Source organism: Dendrobates tinctorius, unplaced genomic scaffold, assembly GCF_039654945.1.
Source record: "Dendrobates tinctorius isolate UK_male_01 unplaced genomic scaffold, ASM3965494v1 ptg000038l, whole genome shotgun sequence".
In the NCBI taxonomy this organism is placed as follows: domain Eukaryota; kingdom Metazoa; phylum Chordata; class Amphibia; order Anura; family Dendrobatidae; genus Dendrobates; species Dendrobates tinctorius.
In genome coordinates this window covers 28,106,180-28,128,822 of record NW_027361706.1, presented here as the reverse complement: position 1 = coordinate 28,128,822, position 22,643 = coordinate 28,106,180, and the positions used below count along the sequence as shown (strand labels likewise).

Here is a 22,643-nt window from a genome sequence, read left to right as displayed (position 1 = left end):
AGGTCTTAGAGCGGTTACCCCAGCTATCTGCAGCCACCTGTGCGCCGACCGCCTCTCACGATGAGTCGCCAGCATCTGACCGTGACCCTCAGACGGACAAGCCGGGTAGGGGCTCTAGGAAGCGGGTCCTGTCTGGCTCTTCCAGTTCGCAGGGTCCCTCCGCTTCTCCCAGGCTACGCTCTTTGTCTCCATCCTCAACAGACGATCCTAGGTCAGACGATGATTCCCAATCTGGATCTGACTCAGAAGCGGACAACATAGCTAGAACTCGGGATATGGTAGATAGTCTCATATCGGCTATATTCCAAACTCTCAAGATAAAGGAGGATAAGGCCACCCCCTCAGGGATGCCCTGTTTCCTTTAAGAAAGCGAGGCCTCCATCTCGAACCTTTCCTAATCACAAAGAGTTCGACACTTCCTTAGCCAATCACTGGCAACATCCTGAGAAACGTTTTTCAGGCCGCAAGTATTCAGATGTACTATATCCCTTCGATGCAGATCTAGTCACGAAATGAACCAAAGCTCCCGACGTAGATCCACCAGTTTCTCGGATTTCCTCTAAGACGGTTCTTTCCCTTCCGGACGGAGTTTCTCTTAAAGATCCAACAGACAGGCAAATAGAGTTGTTGGCTAAGTCAATTTTTGAGGCATACGACGCTCCCCTCTGTCCTATCTTCGCCTCCGCTTGGGTGGCGAAGGTCATTTCAGCTTGGGCAAAGATTCTGCGCAAACGCATTTCAGCAGCAGCCCCTCAGGACGAGCTGGCGGATTTAGCAGACCAATTTAGTCATGCGGGCAAATACCTTTTGGCTGCCTCCTTGGACGCGGCTGGGTGCGTAGCAAGAGCTAACAGCAACATAATAGCCATACGCCGCATTCTTTGGTTGAAGTCGTGGAATGCGAATCTCGGATGCCACTGGTGGAAAGAGCATTTCCCTTCCCCAGTCCCGCCCTAAGAGGTTCTTTAACAGGAAGGCTTCTCGGCCATTTAGGTCCTTTCTCCCCTCCTCTCCTGCAGAATGTTCATCCCAGCAGTAGCGGCATCCTGCTTCCAGAGACCGGAGAAAGCCGCCTTATAAGCCAGCTCCCCGCTGGAGATCCAGAGGTCAGCCCTCCAGGTCCTCAGGCTCCCGATCCGGCAGATTTTCATCTAAGTGACGGGTCACCCCCACCTGGAAATCTTTCCAGGGTGGGAGGCAGACTTTCCTCTTTCAAAGACGCATGGTTATCCATTATCGACGACGCTTGGGTCAGGGAAATCATCACATCCGGATACAAAATCGGGTTTTCTTCTCCCCCAGTCGCTTCTTTCTGTCTCGATCCCCAAGACAGCGATCACAGATTCCGGGGTTCCTTCAGGCCGTCTCCTCCCTCCTTTCCGCAGGGGTCATCGTTCTTGTTCCTGCAAACGAACGGTTTTTAGGGTTCTACTCGAATCTCTTCGTAGTCCCGAAAAAGGACGGCTCTCTTCGTCCAATTTTGGACCTCAAGTTGCTCAATAGCCACGTGAAGATCCGGAGAGTTTCTCTGTTCTGTGGACATACAGGATGGCTACCTCCACATCCCCATTTCTCTGCGGCATCAGAGATACCTCTGCTTTGCGATTCAGGACAATTACGAAGGTGATGGCAACAGTCACGGCCATCCTTCGATCCAGAGGGATTCTTATCATCCCTTACCTGGACGATCTCCTGATCAAGGGTTCGTCCCGCCAAGACTGTCTTCACAGTCTTCAGATAACCTTGGATGCCCTCAGCCGCCTCGGATGGATAGTCAACGAGGAGAAGTCCATCCTGCGCCCTACCCAACGTCTGACCTTTTTGGGCATGGAGTTCGACACGAACCTAGCCCGGGTGTTTCTACCGAGGGACAAGTTTTCAACCCTTTCCAAAAGGATCCAGCCTCTACATCGCTCGAGGATCAAGTCCCTTCGGTCCTGCATGAGGGTCCTGGGGAAGATGATAGCTTCCATGGAAGCAGTGCCCTTCGCACAATTCCACTCTCGCCCTCTCCAACTGTTCCTCCTGTCAGTCTGGGACAAGACCTCGTTTTCTCTGGACCGCCCCATTCTTCTTCCGCTCAGGGTCAGACAATCGCTGACTTGGTGGATATTGCCGGCGTCAGTTCTCCGTGGAAGGTTTTTTTCTCCCGCCTCGGTGGCAGGTCTTCACCACTGATGCCAGTCTCCTAGGATGGGGGGCGGTTTACCATCAGAAAACGGCCCAAGGGCGCTGGAACGCCTAGGAGACTCTTCTGCCCATCAACCTTCTGGAGATCAGGGCAATCCTCCTTGCTCTCCTTCGTTGGCAGCATCTCCTCGTAGGCAAACCAGTCCGCATTCAGTCAGACAACGCCACGGCTGTGGCGTACAAAAACCACCAGGGCGGTACTCACAACAGGCAGGTAATGTCAGAAGTGGCAAGGATCCTGCGCGGGGCAGGGCGTCACGTTCCGGCGATCTCTGCTGTTCACATTCCAGGGGTGGAAAATTGGGCAGCCGACTTCTTGAGTCGCCAAGGTCTAGCGTCAGGCGAATGGTCCCTTCATCCCACAGTCTTCAGTCAGATATGCCAGCGTTGGGGCACCCCGGACGTCGATCTCATGGCACCTCGGATGAACAACAAAGTTCCTCACTTTGTAGCCAGGTCCAGGAATCCTCTAGCCGTCGGTTGCGACGCCCTTGTAATTCCGTTGTCCCAGTTCCAGCTGCCTTACCTTTTCCTCCCCTTGCCCTCATTCCTAGAGTGGTCAAACAGATAGTCAGAGGGCATTCCAGTCATCCTAGTGGCTCCAGACTGGCTGAGACGCCCTTGGTACGCGGAGTTGGTGAACATGCTCGTGGACGTCCCACGAAGGCTTCCAGACCGTACAGATCTTCTCTCGCTAGGCCCTCGTTACCACCAGCATTCTCAGTCTCTGAGTGTAACGGCATGGCCGTTGAGGATGCAATTCCGAAGGATTCAGGGTTTTCCAGCCGGGTCATTCAGACCATGATCAAGGCTCGGAAGCCAGCTTCCTCCCGCATTTACCATAGGTACTGGAAGGCCTTTTTCCGTTGGAGCGATAACGAGGTTCTTCCACTGTCATTCTCCATTCCATCCATTCTTCGTTTCCTCCAATCTGGTTTGGATGCGGGCCTATCCCTCAGTACTCTCAAAGGCCAGGTGTCTGCCCTAGCAATCCTCTTCCAGAAGGATCTAGCTTCCTTACGCAAGTGAAGACTTTTCTCCAAGGAGTCGCCCATGTGGCTCCTCCTCATCATTCTCCGATAGATCCATGGGATCTCAATCTTGTTCTTGGCGCCCTCCAGAAGGCACCATTCGAACCAATCCAGGACATCCCTCTGTCTTTCATGGCAGGTGTCTTTTCTAATCGCCATTACTTCCAGCAGGAGAGTTTATGAGCTGGCGGCCTTATCCTGTCGTTCTCCGTACCTTATCCTCCACCAAGATAAGGTTGTTCTCAGGCCAGTTCCTTCCTTCCTTCCAAAAGTGGTATCTTCCTTTCACATTAACGAAGATATCGTCCTTCCATCGTTTTGTCCTACGCCTGCTCTTCCTCTGGAAAAGTCACTCCACAAACTGGACGTAGTGAGAGCCTTGCGTGTTTACCTTGCCAGGACCGCTTCTTTTCGCCAATCTGATTCCCTGCTTCTCATTTCTGAGGGTTGCCGGAAGGGTTTTCCGGCCTCCAAATCCACAATTGCTCGCCGGATTCGGTCTACCATCCTGGAAGCCTATCGACTTCAGGAGAAACGGCCCCCTCCGGGAGTGAAGGCCCACTCCACCCGGGCTTTTCGGGCTTCTTGGGCTGTGCGACACCAGGCTTCGGCCTCACAACTTTGCAGGGCCGCGACCTGGTCGTCTTTGCACACCTTTGCGAGGTTCTACAGGGTTCATACCCAGGCCTCGTCTGATGCAGCTCTTGGTAGGAAGGTTCTGCAGGCGGCGGTCGCGCACCGGCCGACCTAAGCCCTTCCTTCTGTCGTTCCTTTTATTGCTGTTCCCACCCTCGGGACTGCTTTGGAACGTCCCATGGTATTCTGTGTCCCCCAATAAGGCGATAAAGAAAGAGGGATTTTGGGTTCTTACTGTAAAATCTCTTTCTTGGAGCCTTCATTGGGGGACACAGCACCCTCCCTGTTTAAGTTGTACCGTGCTGGGTCTTCAAGTCCCTTGTTAGGTTGGTACATATGTTCATTGTTTTTGCTTCTCCTACTGCTTTTTCACCAACTGAGGTGCTTGGTGCCTGTCGGTGGGTGTATACTGCCGGGGAGGAGCTAATTTTCTTGTTTTGCATAGTGTCAGCCTCCTAGCAGCAGCAGCATACACCCCATGGTATTCTGTGTCCCCCAATGAAGGCTCCAAGAAAGAGATTTTACGGTAAGAACCCAAAATCCCTCTTTTCCAGAAACAAGCAACAATGAATGTAGCCGAGTGAAAATGGAAAACTGCCATTGTAGTGACCAGTACGTTGCAGTAGCCAATACGTTATGCTCAATCCATGCTTCTGGAGGCATGCACCCGTAAGTTAGGCGGGTTTTTATTACTTCAGCAATCGCAATCGTGGATGTAATATGTGGTTTAGGCACACTGGGTCTCAGATGGGAGGGGGTATTTTGATTTGGGAATGCAGAATTTGTTGAATTTCTTTTGGCGGGTGAGGAACCATTTTGGTTTTCCAGGGCCTTTGTGCTACCCCTTATAGTTTCCTTAACAGATGACAGACCTGAGTGAGGGCTTGCTTTTTTTTTTTGTGGATTGAGTTGAAGCTTTTATTGGGAACATTTTACATTTATCCGGCGCTCTCCGCTGAGCACTTCTTACTTTGGGGCTTCCATCTAAATCTCCGAGTGACGTGATTCGGATGAAACCCCTGATGGATTCATTCACTATAATGAGGCAGCAGAGTTACTCTGGGTTCCTTCTGGCCTCTGTTCAGTGGTGTCCTTCTTATCAGACGTGCACAAAACTGTGGCTAACGGCAGTATTATGCAATCCTAAAAAGACGAACACTGCCGGATCACAGGTCAGACAGCATCCACAGTGGCTCCATCTGCCTCATTATAGGGAATCTTTTGCATGGGTTCCATCTGATTCACGTATTTCAAAGATTTACATGGAAACCTCGGTGTAAGCGCTCAGCACAGAGTGCAGGATAAATGTGCGCCGAGCCTTACTGCGATCTTTGGAAGGCAGAATGAAAAAAATCAGCAGCATGTGAAGAATTTTTTTATTTTTATTTTTTTTACGCCGTTCCTCGTGCAGTATAAATGATTAGGCAACTTTATTCTTTGGTACGGTGCAATTACAGCGATACCAGATTTATATTGGGTTTTTATTTTTGGCTGCTGTCACACACTAAAAGACGCTTTTTATTGCAAAAAATAGTTGTTGCATCACCACATTTTGAGAGCTATAATTTTTCCATCTTTTGGCCGACAGAGTCACATGAGGCCTTGTTTTTTGCGGGACGAGTTGACCATTTTATTGGTACCATTTTCGGGCACATGACATTTTTTTATTTTTTTTTCTGTTCCAATTTTTAGAAGTCAGAATGAACAAATTCAGGAGTGTATTTATTTTTTGGGGGGTTATGCCGCTTCACGTGTGGTAAAATTGATAAGGCAGCTTTATTATTCGGGTCAGTACGATTACAGCAATACCCCATTTATATGTTTTTATGTTTTGGCATTTTTGTACAATAAAAACTATTTTATAGAGAAATTAATTATTTTTCCATCGCTTTATTCTGCGAGCTATAACTTTTTTTTTTTTTTTTTTCCACTGATGGAGCTGTATGGCAGCTTGCTTTTTGCAGGGCAAGATGAAATTTTCAGCAATATTTTTATTTATATTCGTCTTTTTGTATCGCGTTTTGCTCGGCATTACGGTGATAAAGCGTTGTTTTTTTGCCTTGTTTTTTTATGGTGTTCACTAAAGGGGTTAACTGGTGGGACAGTATTATAGGTCTGGTCGTTGCGGACGCAGCGATACCAAATGTGTACTTTTTTTTTTTTTCCTTTCAAATATTTATTTAGACATACAATATCTTTTTGATGTTTAAAAAAAATATATATTTTTACAATGTAATTTTTTTACTTTTTTCTTACTTTTTTACTTTGCCCCACTATGGGACTATCTTTTTTTTTTTTTTTTTTTTTTTTTTTTTGCAGGCTGATCGCGTCTATAGCATGGGGATGCAGCAGCATCCCCATACTTTAGAAACTGTCAGCTCTGCGCTGACAGACAAACTTGCTCATCATGCACTGGTCATGATCAGTACGTTTTTTTTTTTTAGGTCTGGTGACCTGGATATTGTCATGACGACATCGGGTCACCATGGCAACGAACGGAACGCCACGACACGCCGCTGGGTCTCCAATCCAAAGGCAGAGGGGCTTTCAGCCCTCTGCCGACTCCTGGAATGCTGCAATTTCGTTCGATCCAAGCATTTCGGGGATTAAAGTGCCAGGAGCGGTCTGTGAACGCTCGTAGCACTTAGTGCCGGGTTTCAGCTTTCAGAATCAGCTGACACCCAGCGACGATCGCCCGCACACCACCCAAGTGCACGGGCGATCGCACAGACGTAATAATCTGTCTGTGGTCAAATAGGCCCAGGGCACATGGACGGAATATTGCGACTAATGTCAGAAAGGGTTTAAATGGGAGAATTACAGTGAAGGTGAATGGTCATCTCTCTGATCAGTGTCTGGGAGGCTGTGATTGGTACTGCCGAAAAAGTTGATGGTCAATAGATTAAGAATTACTGACTCCATGTTCGGAGCTTATGAATGTTATTGAAAAGAAAGGAGGAAATATTGGTGACTGATATTTTGGGGGAGAAATTTTATTTTTGTATATTTTGAGTAGTTTGGTTATTCTCACTTTAACAGATGAAAATAAACAACTAAGATGGGGAAAAATTCACATGTTTCTTTTAGTTTCCTTATAATTCTGCCCACAGCTAATCTCCTAGGACAAAATCTCACTTTAATTTTCTTAAATATTCAGGCTTATTAACCAGTTGGACTGGCCGACAGCACTGTGGTTGTTTAATAATAAAGTGAATCATGAAATATACAAAGCACCTGATAATTGTGTATAAGGTCCAGCATTTCTTCTCGCGTGACGGAGATTGGGCAGAAGATTGCCGTCAGTGACAATGCACTCTGTACCTTCTATGATACTGCTCTTTGCTGACCCACCAATGGAAAGAAATGACTGCCTGTAAATATATCACCATTTTCCGATTTCTGTTTGGTGTCCAGGATGTGACTCTTACAAATGATTGATCGTTTTGTGTTTCTTAGACAAGTCCTCAATCGGCAAATTCTCCAGTAGCTTGACACACACTGACCGCCCAAGTTCCCAGCAAAAATGCGGAGCTCAGCATTCCTTACATGATGGGGGACAAAGCACAGAGGTGATATTCCGGACACTGTCCATCCTACTAGCAGAGCTACAATACACTTTTCACAACATGTATATATTTTTTTAACTTTGTCTTAATATGTGCATGTCACATGGGAAAAAGTCACAATCTCCCTACTCCTAGCAGTGCACTTTTATTTCTAGGCTTCTGCAGTCTGCTTATCTTGGTTATGTGGGTGGATGCAATCACCATGAGGCTTCCAGCTTTTCTCCTATTTTTCTGTTGCTTTGCATTCTAATCAAATGTCCTAATCGCCGCTGTTTTTTTTTTTTATGACCTCTAAAGCTGGCAATACAGGTTAGAATAATGTTGGCCATTCCAAAGAATTTGGTGGGACTACTTCTCTGACAGCAGATGGGTCAGATGGGGTTAGGCAGTTGGTTATCAGCATGCCCGATCATTTTGTTCACATGCCACAGTAATCTAGCAGTAGCTTACACCCTTATCCCTATTTAGAACACATACATGTTTGACCAAGCCATGTCTTCTTACATATTAAGGCTCTACAGAGAGAGATGTTAGCTAAACAATCTTTTGGATGACTGGTATCTAAATTGTATGGCCAGCTTTAGTAATGAAAGCAATATATTGGACCTGCATGTTGTAAAGGGCATTCAGTGTGTTCTCATTGATTTGTAGGCAACAGATATTTCAATAAAATGAACTACACTATGTATTCTTTCCAGTCTTTTGCTCCAATTTGGGATTTGTGCTTCTAAAATAAATGACCAAACATAGAGTATATAAATATATATCCCCTATTGGGGCCAGATATCACATGATGTTCCTTACTTGTGGGTGATATGCCGTGGTGACTGGCATGATTTTGTTGTTTTGTTTTGTTTTTTTCCCAGCAAACTATATCTGAAGACTCTTTGCCAAACAACAACACAAATCTTAATTTGATCAGGTGAGGTCCTTTTTTTTTTTTTTTTTTTTTTTTTTTTAATACATTAGCAAAAGCAACCATTGTTTAATTTTTATTTAATCAATAGTATGCATAAAAATAAGCAACTTTGTAATATAGCTAATCAGAGCTTACCTGCTGCTTTCAACTCCTGGAATGGTCATTCTCACAATTCTAATGTCACAGGTAAAATCTGTGTTCAGTGAAGACAGATTTTACCATTAGTGAGGCAGATGACAGTTGCTGCTCATAATATTCTATGGAGAGAGGGAGGAGCTTGAGGCAGAGCTCTTCCTATTTGCTTACTCTTTTCTCCATAGAACCTTATGAGCAGCAACTGTTATCTCTTAGCTCAGTAATGGGAAAACGTGTCTTCACTGAATACAGATGTTACTCGTGAGCTGAGAATTTTGAGAAAGTGGGTAAAATATGTATATTTTGTACTATTGATTTATGAAATAAAAAATTAAAATAGTCACTCTTTTAATCTCTTCACATTGTAATACAAAACCTATGCCATCATACATCTATGTCAGATCTGCAGCACGTGAATTCTGTCCGCTTTTTTATTCGGTCGTCCATGACAGCACCACCTGAGAGAGGGGATCTGCCCTTTAGGAACAGGAAACCTACAGATACAAAAAGGGTGGCATCTCTCCCACGCATCAGTTGGTTTCCTGTTCCTAACAAGGACAGAACTCCCTACAGATCGTCCATCATGGATAACTGAAGACCCAGGCCAGCGGACCGGCTCAGGTAGCGGGGGGTTCTCCTACCTCGGTCTCGCTGGGAGCCCTGGATGCGCCACGGTGGGTCCGGGTAGGATTTCCACGGCAGTGGTAAGAGCAGGCGGAGACAGGGTCCGGCGGATGCCTTCTCCATGGGACCGGTGATAAGTGGGGTCCCCCTGTGTCTCCTTCCCCGGAGCGGTCCGTTCGGGCGGGCGCCGCCGGCGGTGTCCCACAAAGGAGCGGACGGTTCCGAGCCGGCGGCGCAGTGCTAGCCCCTTGCTGCGCGTCCCCGCAGCCTCTGTCGCGCGGCGGAAGTGACGCGGCGGAGGGGGCGGGGCCTAGCGCCGAAACCGGAAGTCGGATGCCGGTCAACTTCCGGTTGTTGAGGACACGCGCCGATGCGCGCCCGCCGCCTGGCGGGCCTGAAGGGGAGGGGGAGGATCGCAGAGCGGTCCAATGGGGGGCCCAAACACCGGACGCGGTGCCTGCTGATCCGGAGGGGAAGCCTTCTTAATGCAGAAGGCATTGCTGCGGAGGTGCTTCTGGAGGCCCAGCGATGGACACAACAGAAGCCCCCATGGACCCACAAGAGGTGCAGCCCGTGGCAAAGCACCCCAGTGACCAGCCTAAGAGGCGGAAGGAAGGGAGCCACAGTAGCTCCTCTAGGCCAAAGGATCCTCCTGCAGCCCCCCGTGATCCGGTACCTATCCTCATCTGCAAGGGTAAGAGATCTGCGAGAATGTACCCTGATGCAGTGTCCCTTTATATTTTTTTTGATTCTCAGGGGAAGAAGGCCACAGGGAAACAGAAGCACAAGGAATGTGCCCTCTGTAGTTGCCCCTTACCAGATGGTCACCCTAAGAGATTGTCAGTCTTGCGGGAGATGAGGGGTAGAACGTGAGTGGAGTATCAGACTCTTACACTCTTCCCTATTTATGCAGGTAGCGGAAGAAGCTCCAAGCTTCGCTACGGACCTGAGGCAATTAGGACGGAAATAAAAGCCCTATCAAAAGAAGATTCTTCAAAAAGAGGACGGGCTACTGTTTCAGGCTCAGACTCTTCAGTCGGCCCTAGGAGGGAAGATATCTCCTCAGAGTCCTCGGCCTCCTCTTCTTCCTCCGAAGAAGATTCCAGCCGGTTCTGTTTTCCCTTGGACCATATGGATAAATTAATTAAAACCATAAGGTCAACCATGGGGGTAGAAGAAAAAAAGACAGAACTGTCTGCTCAGGACATTATGTTCGGGGGTCTAGACCCCAGAAAGCAAAGGACCTTTCCGTTAAACGAAAAAGTCCAGAACCTGATAGACAGGGAGTGGAAAAACACGGAAAAAAGGGGTTCTATGCCGCCTGCTTTCAAGCGGAGGTACCCCTTTGAGGACCCAATAGTAAGTCGATGGGATAAGGCCCCCAAGCAGGATGCCGCGGTAGCTAAGGCCTCCAAAAAGTCATCTATACCCTTCGACGATATGGCCTCCCTTAAAGACCCCCTAGATAAAAAGGCAGATTCCTTTTTAAGGGGCACTTGGGAGATGTCAGCAGGCGCCCTAAGGCCAGCAATAGCAGCCACGTGCGCAGCCAGATCCATGATGGTCTGGCTGGATCAATTGGACTCCCAGCTAAAAGATGGGACCTCGCGAGCTTCCATCCGTAAGTCTCTTCCAATTATCCAAAATGCTGCTGCCTTTCTGGCAGATGCCTCGGCAGACTCTGTAAGAATGGCGGCCAGGTCTGCAAGCTTGTCTAATTCGGCCCGAAGAGCCCTCTGGTTGAAATGCTGGCCGGGAGATATCCAAGCCAGGTCCCGTCTCTGTTCTATCCCCTGTGAGGGTGAATACTTGTTCGGCCCCGTCCTAGACGAACTGTTAGAGAAAGCCGGGGACGAGAAAAAGAAATTTCCGAGTCTGCCGAATATATCCTGGAGACGTCCCTTTTCTAGGAAAGGGTATTCCCGCAGGAGGCAGGCCAGAGATCAGAACAGATGGGACAACAAAAAAACCAGAGGTACGGGCTTCATGTTCGGAGGAGGGGGGCGCCAAGAAGGTCCATCACGGGATAATAAGAAACCGCCCCAATGACTAGTGGCTCCGGTAGGAGGAAGATTATCTGCCTCCTACCCGGCCTGGGTCAGAATCTCAAATAGCAGCTGGATACTGGGGGTAATAGCTACAGGACTGCACCTAGAGTTCTCCTGCGTTCCCCAAGACCGGTTCAAGGTAACTCCGCTCAAATCTTCCCCGCTAGAACAAGCTGCCCTGGAGACCGAGGTCCTCGAGCTACTGGACAAAAAAGTCCTGACGAGAGTTCCAGAGGAAGAGAGGGGGAAAGGCTTCTATTCCCCCCTGTTCTTGGTCCGTAAACCGGATGACTCATTTAGGGCTATATTTATTCTCAAAGCCCTCAATAAATTTCTGGTAGTTCGACCATTTAAAATGGAAACAATTAACACCGCAATAAAAATGCTGTTTCAAAACTGCTTCATGGTGGTCCTAGATCTGAAAGACGCGTACTACCATATACCCATATGTCTAGCTCACCAACCTTTCCTTAGACTGGCGGTTCAGTTGGAGGGGTCAATCCAGCACTTCCAGTATGCGGCCTTACCCTTCGGGGTGGCAGTTGCACCCCGAGTATTCACCAAAGTGATGGCAGAGGTGATGGCCCATCTGCGCGAATTAAATATTCTAGTCGTTCCCTATCTAGATGACCTCCTTATAATAGGTAGTTCAGCCGAGCAATGTTTAGAACAGTTACAGAAAACAACGGCGGCTCTAGAGCGGTTGGGATGGTTACTTAATATCAAAAAATCCCGTTTGCAGCCATTAAAAATTCAACAATTTTTAGGCCTAACCCTAGATTCTAAAAAACAGGAATGCCGTCTGCCCCCAGAGAAGCTGCTGCACCTACATGGCCGGGTCCTGAACGCTTTCAACAACCCCTCCATGTCCCTCAGGAAAGCCATGTCCCTGTTGGGTTCCCTCTCGTCCTGCCTTCGCGCGGTCCAGTGGGCCCAAGTTCATTCGAGAACTCTACAGGGCGAAGTTTTGGGGTATCAGAGGATTCTTGGGGATAACTTAGAAGGTCGACTGACCTTATCCAGAAACACAATAGAGTCCCTGGAATGGTGGCTAGAAAGAAATAACTTGTCTAGAGGGGTCCCTTGGGAGTATAACATTACCCGCGTGGTCACCACGGATGCAAGTCCGTCCGGTTGGGGGGCGCATATGGAGGGAATTCTGGTCCAGGGCCTATGGGAACGGGATCAAATACAAATGTCTTCTAATTTAAAAGAATTGACAGTGGTAGCACACGCAGCTAAAGAGCTCCTTATGTATCTACAGGGCCATCACGTACGAGTTCTCTCGGACAATCGAGTGGCCGTGGCCTATATCAATCACCAAGGCGGAACTCGATCCAAAACTCTGATGAATGTGGCAGGACAGTTGTTCCAGCTAGCGGAGCGGCATTTTTTATCTCTCACGGCTCTTCACATAAGAGGGAAAGAAAACGTTGCGGCAGATTTCCTAAGCCGCAATCTGTTAAAACAGGGAGAGTGGACCTTAAACACCTCCATTTTTGTTCAGATCGTACAGAGATGGGGTCAACCAGAGGTGGATCTATTCGCCACCAAAGAGAACTCAAAAACGAGACAATTTTGCTCCCTAAACCCCAGGGAGATTCCTCTGGCAGTAGATGCGCTACTGATAAAATGGGACTTCAGGCTAGCCTATGCCTTTCCTCCCCTATCTCTACTTCCTCTGGTGTTGAGGAAGATCAGGAAGGACAAGGCAAGAGTCATAGTCATTGCCCCGTTCTGGCCCAGGAGAGCATGGTTCTCGAACCTCAGGATCATGTCGATAGACGATCCTTGGGTTCTCCCGGACATCCCGGACCTTCTGTCCCAGGGCCCGGTCTTCCACCCTCAGGTGGCTGGCCTGCATCTCACGGCGTGGAATTTGAGCGGTCACTCCTAAGGGGTAAAGGTTTCTCCCCAGACCTAATTGACACTCTACTAAAAAGTAGGAAAGTGGTGACAACTAAGATCTACGTCAGAATTTGGAAAAGATTCCTCCAAAGCTCAAATATAAATAATGACGATTCCGTCCCTATAGGCCAGATCTTGGAATTTTTACAAAAAGGGCTGGACCTGGGTCTCTCCACCAGTACCCTTAAAGTACAGGTATCTGCCTTAGGGGCCCTCTTTAGCTGCAACATCGCTGCTAATTACTGGGTCAATAGGTTTATCAAAGCAGCAAGTAGGTCCAGACCAATAGTAAAGAATAGACTCACGCCATGGGATTTGAACCTAGTCCTCACAGCTATGACAGAAGCGCCATTTGAGCCCATCTCGTCAGCCTCTATTAGGAGCCTGTCCCTCAAGATAGCTTTCCTGATAGCCATAACGTCAGCCCGTAGGGTAAGCGACATTCAGGCATTGTCTAGGCGCCCACCTTTTCTTCAGGAAAAAGAGGATAGGGTAATACTTAGACCTGACCCAGTGTATTTACCAAAAGTAGCCTCCAGCTTTCATAGGTCGCAGGAAATAGTCCTCCCATCCTTCCTCCCTAAGCCAACTAATGAGAAGGAGGAGAAGCTACACACTTTAGATGTTAGGAGATGCCTCTTAGAGTATCTAGCGGCTACCGATCCCTGGAAGAAGGACAATGCCCTCTTTGTCTCCTACCAAGGCCCTAGGAAAGGTCTTAGGCCGGTTTCACATTAGCGCATTTTATGCGCACGCACGGCCGGGGGTAGCTCCGCCCCCAATCCGGCTCTCTGCCCGGCGTGCCCGCCCCTTCCTTGTAGCGCCGCCTCCTAGCGGACGGCGGCGCCTGCGATCGGCGCACCCTATCTTTAGCATAGGGTGCGCCGATCGTGCGCAGGTCGTGCGCTAGTTGCGCTTTGACCTGCGCTGCGCACTTATGACGGTGCGCCGTGCGCGCCAAAATCCGAAAAGTTCGATTTTGGCGCGCACGGCGCACCGTCAAAAGTGCGCAGCGCAGGTCAAAGCGCAACTAGCGCACGGCCTGCGCACGATCGGCGCACCCTATGCTAAAGATAGGGTGCGCCGATCGCAGGCGCCGCTGTCCGCTAGGAGGCGGCGCTACAAGGAAGGGGCGGGCACGCCGGGCAGAGAGCCGGCTCGGGGGCGGAGCTACCCCCGGCCGTGCGCGCGCTGAAAATGCGCTAATGTGAAACCGGCCTTAGGGTGTCCAAAAGTACTCTAGCCAGATGGATTAGAGAAGCAATCTCGTTAGCTTATACCTCAAAAGGTAGAGTAGCTCCGGAGAAATTGAAGGCGCATTCCACCAGAGCCATGGCGACCTCGTGGGCCGAGAGATCGGAAGTCTCCATCGACCAGATTTGTAAGGTGGCCACTTGGTCCTCTCCGAGCACTTTTTATAGTCATTATAGGCTAGACTTGGGTGCTTCTGCAGACCTCTCCTTCAGTATCAGGGTTTTGCAGGCTGTAGTCCCCCCCCTAAAGTAGTGATTACTCTCTGTAATTCTCTCAGGTGGTGCTGTCATGGACGACCGAATAAAGTCTTAGTTACTCACCAGTTAACGGTATTTTTCGGAGTCCATGACAGCACCCGTATATTCCCTCCCTTAAATTTAATTGGGGTGTGCACGTCTATTTCTTGTATGCTCACTGGTGATAAAAGTTTATAATTATAAAGAATACTGTACATAAATCATGCATTAACCTTGGAAGTCCTCTTGTGATCTGTAATCCAACTGATGCGTGGGAGAGGTGCCACCCTTTTTGTATCTGTAGGTTTCCTGTTCCTAAAGGGCGGATCCCCTCTCTCAGGTGGTGCTGTCATGGACTCCGAAAAATACCGTTAACCGGTGAGTAACTAAGACTTTCAACCATTCCAATGATTATGGATGAAAGAGTGCATAATTTACGCAGCTTTTTACCCGACAACTATCCAGTATTTGCAGCAGATTTCTCTTCTACGTGTGCATATACCCTTAAGTTAAGTTCACACTGGGCATTTTTGCCGCTTTTCTAATGCATTTTTTAATGCAAATTTTCAGCTGCATTTTACAGTACTGAGATTTCAGAAATCTCATGCACACATTATTTTTTTTTTTTTTTTTTGTCATCAGTATTTTGTGCTTTACATGTTTTTTTGCACAATGGAGCATGTCACTTCTTTCATGGTTCTTTCAGCATTTTTCTCCCATTGGCCTAAATGGGTGGTGAAAAAACACTGAAAATGATTAAGCTAGATCGTCCGATTTATGAAGAAACGAGCCTTCCAAGGAAAGCTATTCAGCCAGTGTAACTGTACAACTCACTGTTCATTCACAAAATGAATGGTTCGTTCATTGGTTTTTCAGCGATCTCCCTACTTTTTGTAATGTGAATGGCCACGTGTACTACCAAGCTTGCCCACAGATTGCTGAAAGTGCCGGCAGTAAAATATCCTCTGATCCACTTATCGTCAATGGACCCTTCTAATAAAAATGAAATTTTTTTACAGCCCATAACCTCTGTAAAATGGATATATTTTGTATATGTTGCATTTTTCCCCTCATTTCTAATATTGCATTAATATGTTTTATATTTGGTCCTTCTAGCCACGTAGAAGAGGAAGCCCCATTAGTACCAGATCTTCACAGCTCTCGATTTCCTATCCCTTGCGCTTCCTATTCTATCACTGATGAAGATTTCATCCCTTACCTTTCTACATCCATTGCCCAAGCATTAAAACCAAAGCCACATCTAGCGGGGTTAATGGAACCACAGGATAATCCAAGAGCCGATCCCAGAAGTAGTGAGCCAGGGGATGGTTATTTTGAAATGGGACTCCATGAAAGAGAGCAGAGTTTTTCCAGTAGACCTCTTTTAGAAGACCCTGGTTTCAGCATTATGCGAGTTCTCTGGAACTTCTCAGTCCATCTCCGGCGAGCCTGTGGCATTAGACAATTTCCGTCATGCCTTGTAGTAACTGATACCTTACTTGCCTTGTTTGAGATGCGCAGTGACCAACTCAACCAGCATATTTTCCATCCTTCCATAATGAAACTCGTTGGCTGTTATTATTATGAAGATCTAAGTGAAATGACTTTCCTCATTCCAGGAAGCTGCCTGGCATTGGGTGTAAGAAACAGAGAAGAATTTGTCATTATTTTGGCAGATGCTCCGAATTTGGAAGAGTTTTGCTCTTGTTTGCAGTCACGGTGCGCACAAAAATGTCTGACTTTGCCCCACGACTCTTTTGCGCTGCATGGAACTGGAATCCAAGGGTTTTTCCAACATCTCATTGAGAAACATCAGATTCATTTAGTAGACTGTGACGTGCGGGGATATTTCCCGGTCTGTCTGTTTTACTGTGAAGAGGACCATTCAAGGCTGGAAGGTCTTCCATTTGAGAACACCAAGTTGGGTTCCGATTTTTGTATTAGTTTCACTAAACGTGACATTTCTGAGCAGAATTTGGGCAAGTCGTGTCCAGTGTGGCTGGTTCTGACACCACAAGATATGGTCCTGATTGGAATCAATTTCCATCTGATCTGTCAGGATAAAAGAATGGCTGACTATTCTCACAACTCCTTTAGACTGAGCAGGATTCCTATCTCCTCTGTTGTCGTTCATCCCGCAGACCGATACACTGACGGTGAGCAGTGGCTTCAGGACAGTCACATACTCCGATTCATTTTGAACTCCTTTACCGTCACTGCTTCCTTTGTGTTACCTAATGATAGAAGTAACTTTTTGCCACTCTATAAGCTAATGAGGACTTCAGTTCAGGATGTGAAAAGTATCGTCATTTTAAAGTCCTTAAACAACGAGAAGTCTACAGAGCAAATTCTGGAAAAGAAAACCCAACAGCAGACTCTAAGGTACAGTAGGTAGGACCTTTGTTTTATGTGTGTCTGTATACACAGCAGTGAGGGAACTGTATGTTATTAAAAGGAATCTGTCGGCAGGTGTTTGCTATATCATCTCAGACCAGCAAGAATTAGGGACAGATAACCTGATTCCAGTGATGTATCACTTACTAATTCAGGGGTCCCCAACCTGTAGCTCGGGAGCCACATGTGGCTCCGCGGGCTCATGAATTGTGGCTCATGACTGCTTGTGCATTAGCTCCAGATCTAGCAAACAGGTATGAAGAGTGCATCTGAAAATGATGAATTTTTTGAGCAGCCCTGCACAGAAGAGCAGATATACTGGTCTTAGGGGTTTCGAGATAATTTAAGTATGGTACGCTGGAGACAAGATGATACTACCTGTCAGAGGAGGTGCTTGAAGCTTGATGTGACAGTGTGTTGGGAGTGCTTGATCAGAGAGAACTGAATGGGGGCATTGTGGGAACCCCTGGATCTTGATATACTGCTTTGGAGTAATTTCTGTGGAAAATGTTTGATTACCATTATGCCTGTAATGGGGGCTTTGGTTTCCACTATTGTGAGAGGGGCGGGAGCTGAATGTGGCTTGCGACCCTCTCTCAAGGGTGGATGTGGCTTGCGACCCTCTCTCAAGGGTGGATGTGGCTCTCAAGGTCAGAAAGGTTGGGGACCTCTGTACTAAGCTATGTTGCTGTTTCAATACAATTAGTGTTTTATCAGAAGGAGATTATCACTACCGGACTTGCTGCCTCATACCTCCTAGTCAACTGCTCTGTTAACCCCGCCCCCACCACTGGCAGAGAAAACCTTGATTTTATCAAATTGACAACATGCAGACCAGCAAATGACTCTGTCCCTACATCATGCTGTTTTCAGATTACATGGCAAAAACCTGAATTATAGAGTTTCTTTAAATGCATTATAAGACTCACTACAGACTGTGCGGTTACTTGAACATTTTTTTTTTTTTTTTTTTTCTTTTACATATTTCTGAGTGTAGCAGTCTACAAGCAATATTACTTAAAGAGTAACAATCTTTTATTTATTTATTTTTTTCTTTACGAGTATAGAAAGTTTTTAAACTTTTCGAATCACATTATAAGGGGATTTGTCTTCATTCCTGCAAAAAAAAAAAAAAAACCCCTTCATATTTTCAGGATTTCCTTAGTTGGGATAAGATAAACCAACCAACCAATCATGAGACCTATTAACCATAGAAAACCAGACAGGGTGTACTTAATTAATAATATTTTTATTGTACAAGTGGTTACATAAAAAACAATTAAAAACAAGACAAAAGTGTACGTATAGGAACGATTTTACAAAATTGTAAAATAAAACTGGACCCAATTACATATAAAATATGCATACCTCATATATTATAAAGTGACCATTTTTCAAAAAGATTTTTTTATATATAATATATAAAAAAAATGCAGCTACATAAAATTAATTATAACACAATGACTAAATGAATCACAATCATAAAAAAGTGCAGTGTGCGATGTGCAAAATTTACCACACAGTGATATTATACCATACTCAAAAAAACTAGAAAAAGAAAAAAAGGACCACTTGTGCCTTTAAAAAAAATCCAATGTGTATATCCACAAAAAAAATATATGTGACTCAGGACAATCACATAAACAATATAAGGTGCAATGTGCATGTGCAAATTTTAGACCATACGCATTTATATAGAACAACCTGTGCCTCTTTTTTAAAGTGCAAACAATTATATGTATGGAGGATTGCATAAATGGATCCTATACCTTTTAAGGGTCACCACGTCCCTATCACGCGCTCCCCGGCGAGCGTTTTGGAATCCTTCCTTCATCAGGGACCCCATATAAATGCGTATGGTCTAAAATTTGCACATGCACATTGCACCTTATATTTATGTGATTGTCCTGAGTCCCTTATAAATTTTTTTGTGGATATACACATTGGATTTTTTTTAAAGGCACAAGTGGTCCTTTTTTCTTTTTCTAGTTTTTTGTGTATGGTATAATATCACTGTGTGGTAAATTTTGCACATCGCACACTGCACTTTTTTATGATTGTGATTCATTTAGTCATTGTGTTATAATTAATTTTATGTACCTGCATTTTTTTTATATATTATATATAAAAAATCTTTTTGAAAAATGGTCACTTTATAATATGAGGTATGCATATTTTATATGTAATTGGGTCCAATTTTATTTTACAATTTTGTAAAATCGTTCCTATACGTACACTTTTGTCTTGTTTTTAATTGGTTTTTATGTAACCACTTGTACAATAAAAATATTATTAATTAAGTACACCCTGTCTGGTTTTCTATGGTTAATAGGTCTCATGATTGGTTGGTTGGTTTATCTTATCCCAACTAGTGTGTAATGACTAATTTCACTGGACACTGGTGGTATATCTATTATTAATGATTGATTATTGTATCATTTTATTTTGATATATACTATATCCAGTGTCGGTGTGTTCCTTCTCTCAGGATTTCCTTAGTATTGCAGATTAAGAACTCGGCAACAAGATCTCGGTAGACGAGATCTCTGCAACTGAGATCTCGTTGACAAAATCTCAATCTGAGCATGCGCCGCCCCCGGTAGCCGTTTTCCCGGAGGCCGCCGCATGGCAGTAATGGATGTGCCTGAGGACGGGGCTCTGGGCTTTCACAAAATGCTGGCGGAGCCGTCCCGCACCGCAGCCATTTTCACTTGCGGCGGCGCCCATTGGAACATCCCCTCATCCCAGCCTGCGGACTGCAGCAAAGCGCCACTCTTGCCTCCTCCAGCAGCGACCCTGGGACCCCGCTTCATCGCAGCCACCACCCCTGGTAAACAATAAGACGCATGGACTGTAAGAGGCACTAACATTTTACTAAAAAACTTTTTTTCTTATTTTTCTCCTCAAAATTTGGGGTGCGTCTTATAATCCAGTGCGTTTTATAATCCGCCAAATACAGTAAGTCACTTATTTGACCATATATAAATCAAGGGGGCAGTCCAACGAATATAGGGAACAGGGATGAAGGATTACCTGCAACCAGGCGCAGTCTTTGTCTCTGATGTTACTACTGAACACCAAAGTTTACATGCGCCTCCTGATGAACTTTCACCATGGTAGTGAAATGCGTCGAGGCTTAATTTATACACTTTTGAACTGTTCAGATAAGTTTATTTCTATCACAAATGTTAAATTTCTAAGTTGATTCCCTTGGGCATAGTGCAATAGATGGTTGTCCTATATATACTGCTATGGCAGGATTTTTGACCAAGTACACATGTCACGATCCCGCCGCTGACACCGGTATCTCACTGACGGAGGGATGCGACACACTGCCGACACACGGTTATCACAGGCACAGGGGGGTTTATCTTAGTTGTCTCACCGCTGGTGGGTCGCCCTCCCAGGGCTGTGGGGTACTCGGTACCGGGCCGGTATCAGTGGAATATGTCACAGCAGCGGTGACCCGGACCGTGGCCTTGGGCGCCCAAGTAATAGGGGAAGTTGTGATGGTGGAATGTAGTTAGATGAATAGTTCGTTACGCCACCTGTGGTGTTCGGCAAGGGAGGTGTTAAGCCGACGCTGCATGCAGATCCTCCGGGACAGATGGTGTGGTGCAGCAATGATGTTATAGCCCTCCACAGGCAGGGCTGTTGTCCCAGGGCAGTGTAGATGTGGACACACTTAGACGGTGTAGTGTCCGGCGCAGGGGATGTAGCAGTGCCAGGCGGACGGACGCAGGAAGGAATGGAGGACACCAGGGCATATAGTTCCAAAGCTTTACTCACAGTTTGTAGTGCCCGCTTCTGTGCCGTGTCCTCCGGGTCAGGGACTCAGTCAACCCCCAGGCAAGATGGAAGGCTCCCTTCCACGCTCCGCCAACTTATGTGCCTTTTCTGAACGTCTCCTCTATAGCGCCTTTAAGTGTGAAGATCTCCTAGTACTGAGTTACACTGGAGTTCCTCCTGACAGATGTTCCCAAGAACTCTACTTGCACGGCAGACAGCTGTAGCCTGCTTCGGGGACTCTCTACTCCTGAGTCCCGGCTCTCTATCCGTGTTGCTGTTGTGCCCTCAAGTCTTAGATGGGAGTAGTGCATTTACAGCCCACTACGCCACCGGTGTCCGCTGCAGAACCATTAGTGTCCATACAACCTCGGGGATCGGGCCCCAGCCTTGCGCTTAGAACTTCTAGGCATGGTTCTTCCTCTAACCCACGTCCTCTATGTTCCCTTTTACTCCTACGTTCCGTACTTGTCTTTTCCTTTCTATGGAAGCTCAGGCTTCAGTTCAATGTCTTTCTCCTTCTTTCCTTTCCTGTGCCAGCTGGCGCAGGTCACTGAGGCAGCTGCAGCACTTCTTTCTCCATCCCTCTTCCAGGGATCCCCACTCCTCTCCGAGTGGCTTCCTCTCTCAGCCTCACTCACTGACTGACCTGTAATCCTAAACCATCCTGCTCTTTTATGTATTCTCAACTCCACCCACCTCCAAGCACGTCTAGTGTTCCAAGCAGGGAACCACCAAAGGTGCTCTGCTTCTCTCTAAGCAAGGAGCCGCAATGTGGTTTTGCTGAACTACTCTATTGTGTGGGGTGCGAGTGTTGGAGCGTGGTCAGGAGCCCCCAACTTACCTGGATGGTGGGGCACCACACCTTAGGAGAAGGTGCAGTACCTCTGTGGCGACTGAGCCTCAGGGGCGCCACACTGGCACCATGTGATAAAAACAGCAAGCTAGCCTTGCCCTAACAATTTATCACAGGGGGGTTATTTTGGATGTCCCACCACTGCTAACAATCTTCCACGAACTGCAGGGATTTATGTATATCCCACTTTTCAGTTCCACTTTGGAACTTGCAGCTCTCCGGTGCCCCCCCTTACCCTCAGGTTAGTCAGGGAACTACACCTGGGATAATTGGTCACCGGCCAGCTGCTTTAATGAGATCTGGCCATGCGGCACACTGCAGTGTGGGAATTATAAAATGCTCTGGCTGCAGCCACCCAATTAGCTTATAAAATCCCTTCCGTCACTCTCAGCAGTGCCCGGGGCTCAGATCACACTTTGCTGCCACCAGCTCCAGGGTTTCTCTGATTAAGTTATAAACTTAATAGAGGGGTTAGAAGCCAACCCAATTCAGTAGCAATTATCTTAAAGGCACGTGTTCGTTTTTAGAGCATGAAGACAGACTAATAAAGTTATAATTTATTCCCCAAAAGGGGGGCAGTGATTACACAGATAAAAGATGTTACAAAGTCGAGACATTAGGTATGTACAATGCAAATATAAAATAAATGGGATTAGCATAGAGACCAACACTTACAGTTGCTTAGATGGTCTGTAGGCTAACCATGTGGGGAGGCGGGGCCACACGTCTCCCTGCATCTGGGGTCCTTTTGGCATGAAACTTCCAGCTCGATTGAACAATTTTAGGGAGGGAGTACCTTTATAGCTTTGGGTTTGTGACATCACGAAAGGGGCGGTCTGGTGATGTTCCTCCCCCTGCTCTAGGAGTTACAATACTGACTACAAAACTTATAATGACTATATCTCGCAAAGGGTACCTCGTATAAACACGTACATGGTATCATTCTTTTTAGCCTGTCGAGGAAAATAATTCAAGACCAGACATGCAGTAATTATGTCACACCATTTAGGAGAAATCCAGTTCTCGGTTTCTGTGGGTGCTGGAACCGTGAAAATTATGG

The 22,643-nt window shown here is 46.7% G+C and overlaps 1 protein-coding gene across 7 annotated transcripts in view; it reads left to right on the top strand.

Moving 5' to 3' along the window:
• NISCH (nischarin) overlaps positions 1 to 22,643 on the top strand; it is a 110,275-nt gene that overhangs the window by 50,490 nt on the left and 37,142 nt on the right. For 2 of the 7 annotated variants that reach the window (XM_073574323.1, XM_073574322.1), the window contains exons 14-16: positions 7,314 to 7,426; positions 8,290 to 8,345; positions 15,664 to 16,929. In XM_073574323.1, the coding sequence (XP_073430424.1) occupies positions 7,314 to 7,426; positions 8,290 to 8,345; positions 15,664 to 16,929 (1,435 nt within the window). Of the gene's footprint in view, positions 1 to 7,313; positions 7,468 to 8,289; positions 8,346 to 15,663; positions 16,930 to 22,643 lie in introns of those variants that run through there. The other 5 variants (XM_073574324.1, XM_073574325.1, XR_012231899.1 and 2 more) reach the window with 4 other exon arrangements.